The sequence below is a fragment of the Engystomops pustulosus genome, chromosome 8 (assembly GCF_040894005.1).
Source record: "Engystomops pustulosus chromosome 8, aEngPut4.maternal, whole genome shotgun sequence".
Classification (NCBI taxonomy): Eukaryota; Metazoa; Chordata; class Amphibia; order Anura; family Leptodactylidae; genus Engystomops; species Engystomops pustulosus.
Window position 1 is genome coordinate 111,507,100 of NC_092418.1, and position 16,031 is coordinate 111,523,130.

At 43.2% G+C, this 16,031-nt stretch overlaps 1 protein-coding gene across 1 annotated transcript in view; it reads left to right on the forward strand.

Annotated features, from left to right (window-relative positions):
- Positions 1–1,464: 1,464 nt before the first annotated feature.
- NXPH2 (neurexophilin 2) overlaps positions 1,465–16,031 on the forward strand; it is a 105,487-nt gene continuing 90,920 nt past the window's right edge. Inside the window, exons 1-2 of the mRNA XM_072122238.1 lie at positions 1,465–1,828; positions 2,037–2,179. Coding sequence (XP_071978339.1) covers positions 2,129–2,179 — 51 coding nt within the window. The 5' untranslated portion in view covers positions 1,465–1,828; positions 2,037–2,128. The remainder of the gene's footprint in view (positions 1,829–2,036; positions 2,180–16,031) is intronic.

A 16,031-nucleotide genomic window follows, 5' to 3' on the forward strand; every position in this document is an offset into this window, starting at 1 on the left:
CCGCACTCCTCCCGGGGACAACCCCTTTCCTCAGAGCTCCTACACTTCAGATTGTCCCTCACACACAGCTTTCCATGGAAGCAGCGCCAAGTTACGTCCCAAAACTTCAAGGGGATCCGGATGGAATTCAAAAGACCTAAACCCACCCCAAGATCCCGACTTGGGCAATCCCTGAGGGCCAGAGGCTTCTGGAAACGGGTTAACAGAACCCTTTTGTCAAGGAGTTTCCTCGACATGGTCCTGATCTCCCACATTCCCAGACCCCACCGGCGAATCGCTACATCCTGTATTATACTCCAGAGCTGCACTCACTGCTGATGGAGCTTCTCAGTATCTCGTCCAACAGTGTGATAAGAGAAAATGAAAGTAAAATTATGAGTAATACCAAAAGTAATTTTCCATTAAAATGACAATTATATAACATAATAAAATAAAAAATAATCAAGAAATCACAAGTACCATCTAAACAAGCTCATTCATTCCAAAAAACTATAAGTATATATATATATATTACTGTATAGAAGATGGCAGTGCTAAAATCTCATGTTTTTATGTTTTTTATATTAAAATTTTATACAATTAAATTTATATTTTTAAATATGGTGTTTTGCTTTTCACAGAAAGGTAACTTGTTAGTAGTAATTATTAAAAAATTACATGTAACAATCAGTGGGTGTTTTTATCTTACCCAAGTAAGACTTTAAGGGGTTTTCCAGTTTATCATCCTCTTTCGACCAGTAGAGGGAGCGCAAATGCTAGATAGATAGATAGATAGATAGATAGGAGATAGATAGATAGATATGAGATAGATAGATAGATAGATAGATAGATAGATAGGAGATAGATAGATAGATAGATAGATAGATAGGAGATAGATAGATAGGAGATAGATAGATAGATAGATAGATAGATAGGAGATAGATAGATAGATAGATAGATATGAGATAGATAGATAGATAGATAGATAGATAGATAGATATGAGATAGATAGATAGATAGATAGGAGATAGGAGGGAGATAGATAGATAGATAGGAGATAGATAGATAGGAGATAGATAGATAGGAGATAGATAGATAGATAGATAGATAGATAGATAGATAGATAGATAGGAGATAGATAGATAGATAATAGATAGATAGATAGATAGATAGATAGATAGATAGATAGATAGATAGATGATATTATATAGATAGATGAAATATACACATTTCATTTGTTACTATATTTGTGCACATTATCATCTTGCAGAACTTCTCTCCGTTTCCTGATTTCTCACTTTCTTCCCGTTTTCTTGCTCTTTTTCCTTCTTATAATTTTTCCATTGACTTTTTTTCTTTCTTTCTAACAAGAGTCTGTAGTCTATAAATCAATAGTTGGTCAGAGGAGGCGTCCAATCAGAGGGCTGCGGGGGGCCGGTGCTGTAGACATCCCCTCGCAGGCGCACATGCCAGCCATCAGCTGCTGCACAATGGACTGGGAGAAGAATTAAAAGTGCGGAGTGTGGTGTGAGCGCGGCAGTGCAGGCTGAGCAGAGCTGGAGGTGCCTCATACTCTGGATGTATCGTGCCTGGCTGAGAGCTGGATCCTGCTGTGTGCATTGCTCCCATACATCAGGATGCTAACAGTGAGATGAGACAACCTGGACCCAGCCTACAAGACGTCTCCAACTTTAGGCGCAAAACCTGGGTGCAAAGTTGGCAAAATCGACGCTACATCTTTTGGGCGCAGGGTGTATCCAATTCTCAGAAGAGCAAAGAATGACTTTAACTCCTGCATGGGACCTGGAAACAGGAACGACTCGCCCCGGGGTCACAGTCTGAGATAACGGTAATGACTGATCTCTACTATTCTGTATTACAGATGAAGCAGAGCTGAATTTGTCACTGACCACATTGTAACTCTCTTCAGTTCTATGCTGTTCGTTCACACAAGACTGACATTTACATGATTCGTACCAGATGACAAACTCAGCTCTGCTACATCTGTGCATCTGACTGTCGTGTGACTATAAATTGTTGTGCACGTTTGTCTTTAGGACGCTCACAGCTCAGGTCCAGCCAACTCAATGTGGCTTCTGGCGAAAATTAAAGACACAAGCTCATGAAATAAGACTCCTGGAAGGTCACGATGGAACTACACATCTTCTCTCTCCTCCTGGTCAAGTGTCTCCTTCATCTGGTAAGTCTGACCGAGGCGGCTCTGTGAGGAGCAGATGTAGAAAATGTGAAATTGTAGTTGATTTGAGTGAAATAGACAATAAATAAGTAGATAGATATGAGATAGATGATAGATAGATAGATAGATAGATAGGAAGGAGATAGATAGATAGATAGATAGATAGATAGATAGATAGATAGATAGATAGATAGATGATAGATAGATAGACAGATAGATAGATAGGAGATAGATAGATAGATAGATAGATAGATAGATAGATAGATAGGAGATAGATAGATAGATAGATAGATGAGAGATAGGAGATAGATAGATAGATAGATAGATAGGAGATAGATAGATAGGAGATAGATAGATAGATAGATAGATACATAGATAGATACATAGATAGATATGATACAGATAGATAGATAGATAGATAGATAGATAGATAGATAGATAGATGATAGAGAAATAGATAGATACATATGAGATAGATAGATAGATAGATAGATAGATAGATAGATAGATAAATAGATAGATAGATAGATAGATAGGAGATAGATAGATAGATAGATAGATAGAAGATAGATATGAGATTGAGATAGATAGATAGGAGATAGATAGATAGATAGATAGATAGGAGATAGATAGATAGATAGATAGATATATACATAGATAGATAGACGATAAATAGATAGATAGATAGATAATATATAGATATGAGATAGATAGATAGATAGATAGATAGATAGATAGATAGATAGATACAGATGTAGCAGGGCTCACATCATCATGGGATATTCCATACAAAAACTTACTACTAAGACTAATTTTAGAGCTCAAATCCACCGGAGAACGTCTCCAGCTCTGCTACATCAGTACACATAGCAGTACTAGGCGTTGAGCCTTGAGGCTGTGGGACCTGTGCAGTTGTGATGAATATTTCATGTCTGGGTGCAGTCTCGTACCTGTTTGGTCGGGCACATGTCTCGCTCGCAGGGTTCGCAGTCTCTCTGTGTGTGTGGGGAGTCTCGCCCGGTGCGCTGCCGTTCCGCCGCTCTGCGTTGTGTTACTGTGTGAGGAGTTGGGTTTTTTCATGACATGATTGATGTTCCTGGAACTACTGATATTTCTCTTTGAATTGTTGCAAGTTTGTTCTTAAGAATTGGAAAGGAAAGAGACACAAAAAAGAATAAGGGAGAGGGATCTGCAGAGACACAGATAGAAGGAAATAATATAGAGAGCTGTAAAGAAAACAAGAAATACAAACTTCTAAATGATGATCTTAGTGCCAAAGAGATAGATAGATATGAGATAGATAGATATGAGATAGATAGATAGATAGATAGATAGATAGATAGATGATAGATAGATAGATAGATAGATAGATAGATAGATAGATAGGAGATAGATAGATAGATGATAGATAGATAGATGATAGATAGATAGATAGATAGATAGATAGATAGATAGATAGATAGATAGATAGATAGATAGATATGAGATAGATAGATAGATAGATATGAGATAGATAGATATGAGATAGATAGACATGAGATAGATAGATAGATAGATATGAGATAGATAGATATGAGATAGATAGATAGATAGATAGATATGAGATAGATAGATATGAAATAGATAGATAGATAGATAGACATGAGATAGATAGATAGATAGATAGATAGATAGATAGATAGATATGAGATAGATAGATAGATATGAGATAGATAGGAGATAGATAGATAGATAGGAGATAGATAGATATGAGATAGATAGATAGATAGATAGATAGACATGAGATAGATAGATAGATAGATATGAGATAGATAGATAGGAGATAGATAGATAGATAGATAGATAGATAGATAGATAGATAGATAGATAGATAGATAGGAGATAGATAGATAATTATTAGTATTATGTATTCATTTATAAGGCACCACTAATTCCATGGTGATGTACAATCAATAAATGGTTGATAGTTAGAAAAATATGGGACAGAACAGTAATAGATAGATATATTATATGAGGATAGATGATAGATAGATAGATAAATGATAGATGGATAATTAGATTATAGATAGATAGATAGATATGAGATAGATAGATAGATATGAGATAGATAGGAGATAGATAGATAGATAGATAGATAGATAGATAGATAGATAGATAGATAGATAGATAGATAGATAGATAGGAGATAGATAGATAGATAGATATGAGATAGATAGATAGATAGATAGATAGATAGATATGAGGTAGATAGATATGAGATGGATAGATATGAGATGGATAGATAAGATAGACAGATATGAGATAGTTAGATAGATAGATAGATAGATAGATAGATAGATATGAGATAGATAGATAGATAGATATACGATAGATAGATAGATAGATAGATATGAGATAGATAGATAGATAGAAAGACAGATACAAATAATTATTACTGTTTTCTGTTTATTTTTATTTCTTATAAATAGTTACATTATATATTATGTATCACCTTATACAATGTGTAACATCAGTTTTTCCCGTTATTTCTCCTGTCTTCTTATTTACCAAGTTTATTAGTAATTATGTAATATACATAGGAATGTTCTCTAATACTCCTGCCCTCGCTCTCTGCTGCCCCTTCATATACGGCCTCTGCCCCGGTCCAGGCTGTAGATATAAGGACACATCCTACTTACTGGGAGACCTTCTAGTGATTGTATTATGGCTGCGGCACCCAACTCCTTGCGGTTCTGACCCAAACTTAGTCTCATGATCAGTAGAACTAATATTGGGTCTGGGCTTTGTGGCAGGTGCTGACAAGTGGCCCCATGACCAGATACATATATTACAGTAGAGCTGAGTTTTTATGATAGTTTTTACATAGGACTGCAGCTAAGTTATTGCAGCTCAGAGAAGAATCCGCTGTACAACATAGGCCAAAAGAGTCACAACCATTTCAGCTCTGCTACATCTATAGGTGTCAGAGGTTACAAAGACTGAACATTCTGTTGTAATTCTATTGACCAATATAACTATTATTATGAGATCCTATGTAATATATTTATATACTACAGCTTTGTAGCTTAATTGTCCTTCCCTTGGGGGAAGGCTTCATCTAATCGCCCTGGCTTTTCAGGGGCAGCATTGGTGGTCGATTTGTCTATTTTACATTATGGGGTCACTACAGGATACAGGGAGGGGACCATGCACTATACTTCTATAGTCACACATCCGTACATCTATCTATCTATCTATCTATCTATCTATCTATCTATCTATCTATCTATCTCATATCTATCTATCTATCTATCATCTATCTATCTATCTATCTATCTCATATCTATCTATCTATCTCCTATCTATCTATCTATCTATCTATCTATCTATCTATCTATCTATCATCTATCTATCTATCTCATATCTATCTATCTATCTATCTATCTATCTATCTATCTATCTATCTATCTATCATCTATCTATCTATCTCATATCTATCTATCTATCTCATATCTATCTATCTATCTATCTATCTATCTATCTATCTATCTATCTATCTATCATCTATCTATCTATCTATCTATCTATCTCATATCTATCTATCTCCTATCTATCTATCCATCTATCTCCTATCTATCTATCTATCTATCTATCTATCTATCTATCTATCTATCTATCTCATATCTATCTATCTATCATCTATCTATCTCCTATCTATCTATCTATCTATCTATCTATCAATCTATCTCCTATCTATCTATCTATCTATCTATCTATCTATCTATCTATCATCTATCTATCTATCTATCTATCTATCTATCTCCTATCTATCTATCTATCTATCTATCTATCTATCTCCTATCTATCTATCTATCTATCTATCTATCTAGAAAAGTAGAAAAAGTTAACAGCGGCACTGCTTAGTAAATAAAGATGGGTGCACGCACTAACGGGTCGGCCAGATCCCACAGTACATAAGAAAATAGAAAAAATATGCGGCACTCCAATTTTGTGGGAAAAGTTCAAGTGGTTTTTATTCCCAAGTCGCTACGTTTCAGCCTCATCCGAAGCCTTTCTCAAGCCGAGAAAGGCTTCGGACGAGGCTGAAACGTAGCGACTTGGGAATAAAAACCACTTGAACTTTTCCCACAAAATTGGAGTGCCGCATATTTTTTCTATTTTCTTATCTATCTATCTATCTATCTATCTATCTATCTATCTATCTATCTATCTATCTATCTATCTATCTATCTCCTATCTATCTATCTATCTATCTCATATCTATCTATCTATCTCATATCTATCTATCTATCTATCTATCTATCTTCTATCTATCTATCTATCTATCTATCTTCTATCTATCTCATATCTATCTATCTATCTATCTATCTTTCATCTATCTATCTATATCTATCTATCTATTATCTTTTATTTTAATATGAATTATTATTAATTATTATTTTAATTATATTACCTATATACGGTATCTGTTACTTATCTCATATCTATTCTATGTATTTATTTATCTATTTATCTTCTTTTAATCTATCAAATTCCAAGATGCTTTATTGGCAGTACGAAAGTTGGCATTGCCATAGCATTTACAGTATCGGGGGTTTGTCAACTATCTATCTATCTATCAATCATCTATGTATTATCTATTTATCATTTATCTATCCAGTGTCGGACTGGCCCACCAGAGTACCAGAGGATCTATCTCAATTATCTATCTATCTATTTCTCATAATAATATAACTGTTTAATTATTATCTATCTGACATATATCAGCATCTAATTTAATAGTACAAGTATCAACATTATCTATCAACTATCTATTGTGTTTGGTATCTTTATCTATCTGATATCTGCACTGGCGCCAGGCTGTATGGATCAGCCAAAATGTATCTGCATGGGAGAATAAAGTCACTTTGTTTCCTCATATCTATTGGAGTGTTCCCCGCTTTCTGCTATAATATGGAGGATTTCTGGATGACTCCTTGGGATCGCACCCAGATCACCATGTGTCCTTTTCATATCTACACTGGAGATCAAAATTAGAGAACTATGGGGCAGATTTATCTTAGTCCGATTCCCCTTTTTTACTGACGTTTTGTATGATCACTTGATTTTTTTCAGAACAATCCAATCTCCATTGATGAACATTTCTTGGATATTTGTAAGGGGTCACCAGTCGTCTAGAACAATGTTTTACACAATTACCAAAGTATCAACATAAAACCTTTATTTTGCAAAAAAACATGTTGATCTTAATGAGAGAACAGCAATGATTGTAGCGCAGAGAATTATTATAGTGACACTTTCTGCAGGTCCCAGCAGTCACCAATCAGTAGGGAGCGTGCAGGACCTCAGCACCGGCCGCAGGACATCACTGGTCCTCACACGGCTCTGCTGGGATTCTTCTCCGTTCTTTTTTCCAGTTTCCTCCTCAGTTCTGTGACTGTTGTGGGTTTCATGGCCATAAATTTGCATCAAGGATTTTCTAGAGATTTTCTATTGGATTTAGATCAAAACTGTGGGCTGATTGAGTGATGAACACAAGGAAGAGCCATGTGCTGTTGAAGAAGTTTCTGATACACACATATTCATATTAGCCATGCAGCTGTATGAGAGGTCCAACATTCCCCAAACCATGACACTTCCTCCACTACCTTACACTGACGTTGTTACACACTTTAGGTTCAGTCTTTCCCCAGTTTCTCACTGAACATAATGGGGGTCATTTACTAAGGGCCCGATTTGCGTTTTCCCGACGTGTTACCTGAATATTTCCGATTTGCGCCGATTTCCCCTGAATTGCCCCAGGATTTTGGCGCACGCGATCGGATTGCAGCGCATCGCACTGGCATGCACGCGACGGAAATCGGGGGGGCGTGGCCGAACGAAAACCTGACAGATTTGGAAAAAACGCCACTTTTTAAAAAAAAAAATCTGTTGCGGAGCTTGTACTTACCTTCACTCAGCCCGGCTCGGTAAACTCCAGGCGTTCAGATGCTTTTCAGCGCAGCAGCGCCACCTGGTGGACGGCGGAGGAACTACCTTAATGAATCCCAGCCAGACCCGAATCCAGCGCAGAGAAGGCGCCGCTGGATCGCGAATGGACCGGGTAAGTAAATCTGCCCCAATGGGTCAGATTTATTAAGCTGTCTAAAAGTCAGAATATTCCTAGTTGCCCATAGCAACCAATCACAAGCTGCGATTGGTTGTCATGGGCAACTAGGAATATTCTGACTTTCAGACAGCTTGATAAATCTGCCCCAATGTTTCCCTCAGATCCAAATAAATTAAACTTGTTGTTGTAACTAAAATTGACTATGGAGCACTTCTCCTCTATCCACACAACATGCTCCTCAGGTGATTGTAGCCTTTTGATTCTGCTAATGAGAGGTTTGGACACTGCAGAGTGGGCATTCAGTCCAATTCTTCTTAAATTTTGTGACATTGTGTGACGAGATAGATCCTTGCCCTGTTCATTGCTGAAACAATTACCCATGGAGATTCTCCACATTATCCTGTCCTCTCTTACATTTGTCTTTCTGGGTGATCGGCCTTCTTGGAGGACTTGGATGAGTTTGTGATGTTGTAATGATGCAGTATGCTAGAAATCACAGACTTGAAACTACCAGCTTCTCTTGCTTCTGCTCCTCTGGACAATCTGCCACTTTGGAATAACATTTTTGCAAGGAAAGTGAAAACTGGAAAGTTAAGCGCCAGTGACACCGGGTTTGTCAGATAATTAAGGAAATTAGCACCAGGATTAACACCAATAACTTGCAGGTATCTGAAAGTGTTATCTCCAGCTCCACAACCAAGCCTCATTTCACCTCTGTACTGGAGGAGTTTCACGTGGAATATAAAAGTCCACGTGTGGAGGGTTGGATCCTTATGTGGACGAGAGCAGCATCATACTATATACATATATTTCTACTCTAGTTTGTATATTGTTATGAAGATCATTCCATGTAGATGAGCCAATTAACTTGAAATGCTTATATCCAGCAAATACATAGTAATGCGATCTTTATAAACATTTACATGTGAAAAAATAAGCTGATAATAGTATTGTAATAAATAGTAAATAAGGTTAGAAAAAAACATCAGTCCATCAAGTCCAACAACCTTCTGCGGCAGAGAGCTCCATAGTGTGTACAGGATGCCCCCTGTCTATGGTGATGGTAGAACCTCCTCCCCTCTAGGTGTAGAGGATGTCCCCTGTCTATGGTGATGGTAAAACCTCCTCTCCTCTAGGTGTACAGGATGCCCTCTGTCTATGGTGATGGTAGAACCTCCTCTCCTCTAGGTGTAGAGGATGCCCTCTGTCTATGGTGATGGTAGAACCTCCTCTCCTCTAGGTGTAGAGGATACTCCCTGTCTATGGTGATGGTAGAACCTCCTCTCCTCTAGGTGTAGAGGATGCCCCCTGTCTATGGTGATGGTAGAACCTCCTCTCCTCTAGGTGTAGAGGATGCCCCCTGTCTATGGTGATGGTAGAACCTCCTCTCCTCTAGGTGTAGAGGATGCCCCCTGTCTATGGTGATGGTAGAACCTCCTCTCCTCTAGGTGTAGAGGATGCCCCCTGTCTATGGTGATGGTAGAACCTCCTCCCCTCTAGGTGTAGAGGATGCCTCCTGTCTATGTTGATGATAGAACCTCCTCTCCTCTAGGTGTAGAGGATGCCCCCTGTCAATGGTGATGGTAGAACCTCCTCTCCTCTAGGTGTAGAGGATGCCCCCTGTCTATGGTGATGGTAGAGCCTCCTCTCCGCTAGGTGTAGAGGATGCCCCCTGTCTATGGTGATGGTAGAGCCTCCTCTCCGCTAGGTGTAGAGGATGTCCCCTGTCTATGGTGATGGTAGAACCTCCTCTCCTCTAGGTGTAGAGGATGCCACCTGTCTGTAGTGATGGTAGAACCTCCTCTCCTCTAGGTGTAGAGGATGTCCCCTGTCAATGGTGATGATAGAACCTCCTCTCCTCTAGGTGTAGAGGATGTCCCCTGTCTATGGTGATGGTAGAACCTCCTCTCCTCTAGGTGTAGAGGATGCCCCCTGTCTATGGAGATGGTAGAACCTCCTCTCCTCTAGGTGTAGAGGATGCCCCCTGTCTATGGTGATGATAGAACCTCCTCTCCTCTAGGTGTAGAGGATACCCCCTGTCTATGGTGATGGTAGAACCTCCTCTCCTCTAGGTGTAGAGGATGTCCCCTGTCTATGGTGATGGTAGAACCTCCTCTCCTCTAGGTGTAGAGGATGCCCCCTGTCTATGGTGATGGTAGAACCTCCTCTCCTCTAGGTGTAGAGGATGCCCCCTGTCTATGGTGATGGTAGAACCTCCTCTCCTCTAGATGTAAAGGATGCCCCCTGTCTATGGTGATGGTAGGACTGCCTCTCCTCTAGGTGTAGAGGATGCTCCCTGTCTATGGTGATGGTAGAACCTCCTCTCCTCTAGGTGTAAAGGATGCCCCCTGTCTATGGTGATGGTAGAACCTCCTCTCCTCTAGGTGTAGAGGATGCCCCCTGTCTATGGTGATGGTAGAACCTTCTCTCCTCTAGGTGTAGAGGATGCCCCTGTCTATGGTGATGGTAGAACCACCTCTCCTCTAGGTGTAGAGGATGCCCCCTGTCTTTGGTGATGGTAGGACCTCCTCTCTTCTAGGTGTAGAGGATGTCCATATCTATGGTGATGGTAGAACCTCCTCTCCTCTAGGTGTAGAGGATACCCCCTGTCTATGGTGATGGTAGAACCTCCTTTCCTCTAGGTTTAAAGGATGCCCCCTGTCTATGGTGATGGTAGGACTGCCTCTCCTCTAGGTGTAGAGGATGCCACCTGTCTATGGTGATGGTAGAACCACCTCTCCTCTAGATGTAGAGGATGCCCCCTGTCTATGGTGACGGTAGAACCTCCTCTCTTCTAGGTGTAGAGGATGCCCCCTGTCTATGGTGATGGTAGAACCTCCTCTCCTCTAGGTGTAGAGGATGTCCCCTGTCTATGGTGATGGTAGAACCTCCCCTTCTCTAGGTGTAGAGGATGTCCCTTGTCTATGGTGATGGTAGAACCTCCTCTCCTCTAGGTGTAGAGGATGCCCCCTGTCTATGGTGATGGTAGAACCTCCCCTTCTATAGGTGTAGAGGATGTCCCTTATCTATGGTGATGGTAGAACCTCCTCTCCTCTAGGTGTAGAGGATGCCCCCTGTCTATGGTAATGGTAGAACCTCCTCTCCTCTAGGTGTAGAGGATGCCCCCTGTCTATGGTGATGGTAGAACCTCCTCTCCTCTAGGTGTAGAGGATGCCCCCTGTCTATGGTGATGGTAGAACCTCCTCTCCTCTAGGTGTAGAGGATGCCCCCTGTCTATGGTGATGGTAGAACCTCCTCTCCTCTAGGTGTAGAGGATGACCCCTGTCTATGGTGATGGTAGAACCTCCTCTCCTCTAGGTGTAGAGGATGCCCCCTATCTATGGTGATGGTAGAACCTCCTCTCCTCTAGGTGTAGAGGATGCCCCCTGTCTATGGTGATGGCAGAACCTCCTCTCCTCTAGGTGTAGAGTTTGCTCCCTGTCTATGGTGATGGTAGAACCACCCCCCCTCTAGGTGTAGAGGATGCCCCCTGTCTATGGTGATGGTAGAACCTCCTCTCCTCTAGGTGTAGAGGATGCCCCCTGTCTATGGTAATGGTAGAACCTCCTCTCCTCTAGGAGTAGAGGATGGCCCATGTCTATGGTGATGGTAGAGCCTCCTCTCCTCTAGGTGTAGAGGATGCCCCTGTCTATGGTGACGGTAGAACCTCCCATCCTCTAGGTCTAGAGGATGCCCCCTGTCTATGGTGATGGTAGAACCTCCCCTCCTCTAAGTCTAGAGGATGCCCCCTGTCTATGGTGATGGTAGAACCATGTCTCCTGTAGGTGTAGAGGATGCCCCCTGTCTATGGTGATGGTAGAACCTCCCCTCCTCTAGGTGTAGAGGATGCCCCCTATCTATGGTGATGGTAGAACCTCCTCTCCTCTAGGTGTAGAGGATGCCCCCTGTCTATGGTGATGGCAGAACCTCCTCTCCTCTAGGTGTAGAGGATGCCCCCTGTCTATGGTGATGGTAGAACCTCCTCTCCTCTAGGTGTAGAGGATGCCCCCTGTCTATGGTGATGGTAGAACCTCCTCTCCTCTAGGTGTAGAGGATGCCCCCTGTCTATGGTAATGGTAGAACCTCCTCTCCTCTAGGTGTAGAGGATGCCCCCTGTCTATGGTAATGGTAGAGCCTCCTCTCCTCTAGGTGTAGAGGATGCCCCCTGTCTATGGTGACGGTAGAACCTCCCATCCTCTAGGTCTAGAGGATGCCCCCTGTCTATGGTGATGGTAGAACCTCCCCTCCTCTAGGTCTAGAGGATGCCCCCTGTCTATGGTGATGGTCGAACCATGTCTCCTGTAGGTGTAGAGGATGCCCCCTGTCTATGGTGATGGTAGAACCTCCCCTCCTCTAGGTCTAGAGGATGCCCCCTGTCTATGGTGATGGTAGAGCCTCCCATCCTCTAGGTGTAGAGGATGCCCCGTGTCATTGGTGATGGTAGAACCTCCTCTGCTCTAGGTGTAGAGGATGCCCCCTGTCTTTGGTGATGGTAGAACCTCCTCTGCTCTAGGTGTAGAGGATGCCCCCTTTCTATGGTGATGGTAGAACCTCCTCTGCTCTAGGTGTAGAGGATGCCCCCTGTCTATGGTGATGGTAGAACCTCCTCTCCTCTAGGTGTAGAGGATGCCCCCTGTCTATGGTGATGGTAGAACCTCCTCTCCTCTAGGTGTAGAGGATGCCCCCTGTCTATGGTGATGGTAGAACCTCCTCTCCTCTAGGTGTAGAGGATGCCCCCTGTCTATGGTGATGGTAGAACCTCCTCTCCTCTAGGTGTAAAGGATGCCCCCTGTCTATGGTGATGGTAGGACTGCCTCTCCTCTAGGTGTAGAGGATGCCCCCTGTCTATGGTAATGGTAGAACCTCCTCTCCTCTAGGTGTAGAGGATGCCCCCTGTCTATGGTAATGGTAGAGCCTCCTCTCCTCTAGGTGTAGAGGATGCCCCCTGTCTATGGTGACGGTAGAACCTCCCATCCTCTAGGTCTAGAGGATGCCCCCTGTCTATGGTGATGGTAGAACCTCCCCTCCTCTAGGTCTAGAGGATGCCCCCTGTCTATGGTGATGGTCGAACCATGTCTCCTGTAGGTGTAGAGGATGCCCCCTGTCTATGGTGATGGTAGAACCTCCCCTCCTCTAGGTCTAGAGGATGCCCCCTGTCTATGGTGATGGTAGAGCCTCCCATCCTCTAGGTGTAGAGGATGCCCCGTGTCATTGGTGATGGTAGAACCTCCTCTGCTCTAGGTGTAGAGGATGCCCCCTGTCTTTGGTGATGGTAGAACCTCCTCTGCTCTAGGTGTAGAGGATGCCCCCTTTCTATGGTGATGGTAGAACCTCCTCTGCTCTAGGTGTAGAGGATGCCCCCTGTCTATGGTGATGGTAGAACCTCCTCTCCTCTAGGTGTAGAGGATGCCCCCTGTCTATGGTGATGGTAGAACCTCCTCTCCTCTAGGTGTAGAGGATGCCCCCTGTCTATGGTGATGGTAGAACCTCCTCTCCTCTAGGTGTAAAGGATGCCCCCTGTCTATGGTGATGGTAGGACTGCCTCTCCTCTAGGTGTAGAGGATGCCCCCTGTCTATGGTGATGGTAGAACCTCCTCTCCTCTAGGTGTAAAGGATGCCCCCTGTCTATGGTGATGGTAGAACCTCCTCTCCTCTAGGTGTAAAGGATGCCCCCTGTCTATGGTGATGGTTGAACCTCCCCTCCTCTAGGAGTAGAGGATGGCCCCTGTCTATGGTGATGGTAGAACCTCGTCTCCTCTAGGTGTAAAGGATGCCCCCTGTCTATGGTGATGGTAGGACTGCCTCTCCTCTAGGTGTAGAGGATGCCCCCTGTCTATGGTGATGGTTGAACCTCCCCTCCTCTAGGAGTAGAGGATGTCCCCTGTCTATGGTGATGGTAGAGCCTCCTCTCCTCTAGGTGTAGAGGATGCCCCCTGTCTATGGTGATGGTAGAACCTCCTCTCCTCTAGGTGTAGAGGATGCCCCCTGTCTATGGTGATGGTAGAATCGCCTCTCCTCTAGGTGTAGAGGATGCCCCCTGTCTATGGTGATGGTAGAACCGCCTCTTCTCTAGGTGTAGAGGATGCCCCCTGTCTATGGTGATGGTAGAACCTCCTCTCCTCTAGGAGTAGAGGATGGCCCCTGTCTATGGTGATGGTAGAACCGCCTCTTCTCTAGGTGTAGAGGATGCCCCCTGTCTATGGTGATGGTAGAACCTCCTCTCCTCTAGGTGTAGGGGATGCCCCCTGTCTATGGTGATGGTTGAACCTCCCCTCCTCTAGGAGTAGAGGATGGCCCCTGTCTATGGTGATGGTAGAACCTCATCTCCTCTAGGTGTAAAGGATGCCCCCTGTCTATGGTGATGGTAGGACTGCCTCTCCTCTAGGTGTAGAGGATGCCCCCTGTCTATGGTGATGGTAGAACCTCCTCTTCTCTAGGTGTAGAGGATGTCCCCTGTCTATGGTGATGGTAGAACCTCCTCTCCTCTAGGTGTAGAGGATGCCCCCTGTCTATGGTGATGGTAGAATCGCCTCTCCTCTAGGTGTAGAGGATGCCCCTGTCTATGGTGATGGTAGATCCTCCTCTCCTCTAGGTGTAGAGGATGCCCCCTGTCTATGGTGATGGTAGAACCTCCTCTCCTCTAGGTGTAGAGGATGCCCCCTGTCTATGGTGATAGTAGAACCTCCTCTTCTCTAGGTGTAGAGGATGCCCCCTGTCTATGGTGATGGTAGAATCGCCTCTCTTCTAGGTGTAGAGGATGTCCCCTGTCTATGGTGATGGTAGAATCGCCTCTCCTCTAGGTGTAGAGGATGTCCCCTGTCTATGGTGATGGTAGAACCTCCTCTTCTCTAGGTGTAGAGGATGCCCCCTGTCTATGGTGATGGTAGAACCTCCTCTTCTCTAGGTGTAGAGGATGCCCCCTGTCTATGGTGATGGTAGAATCGCCTCTCCTCTAGGTGTAGAGGATGTCCCCTGTCTATGGTGATGGTAGAACCTCCTCTTCTCTAGGTGTAGAGGATGCCCCCTGTCTATGGTGATGGTAGAACCTCCTCTTCTCTAGGTGTAGAGGATGCCCCCTGTCTATGGTGATGGTAGAACCTCCTCTTCTCTAGGTGTAGAGGATGTCCCCTGTCTATGGTGATGGTAGAACCACCTCTTCTCTAGGTGTAGAGGATGCCCCCTGTCTATGGTGATGGTAGAACCTCCCCTTCTCTAGGTGTAGAGGATGTCCCCTGTCTATGGTGATGGTAGAACCTCCCCTTCTCTAGGTGTAGAGGATGCCCATTGTATGTGATCTCCAGTGTATTTATCAATGTATCTTCTAATTTTCTGCTCAAACTTCTGTCGATATACTTAATACAATACTCTTCTCTCTCTACTTATGTGCTCGGTTACTCACCTTCTCCATTTTTGTTCTCCCCTCCCTTCACTTCCCTCTTCTTCTCTGAGGATTATGTACCTTAATGTAATGTCGTAGTAGGTACCCGTATGATGCAGAAGGAACCGACACTGGATCACTGGACTGCAGACTCAGAGACAACTTTATTCCATGCTTCTCCTTGCTCTGTCTGTAACAACTGCCCTAACTCAGACTGCTCCTCCTCCTCAGTACATCACTGTTGCTGGGCAGAACATGCAAAACACATTAACAGTAAACATATTAGCAGAACACATATAACAACATCACATCCCTCCCCTCCTTACAAAAATTTAGAAAAACATAAACATGGCACTTATATTGACCAT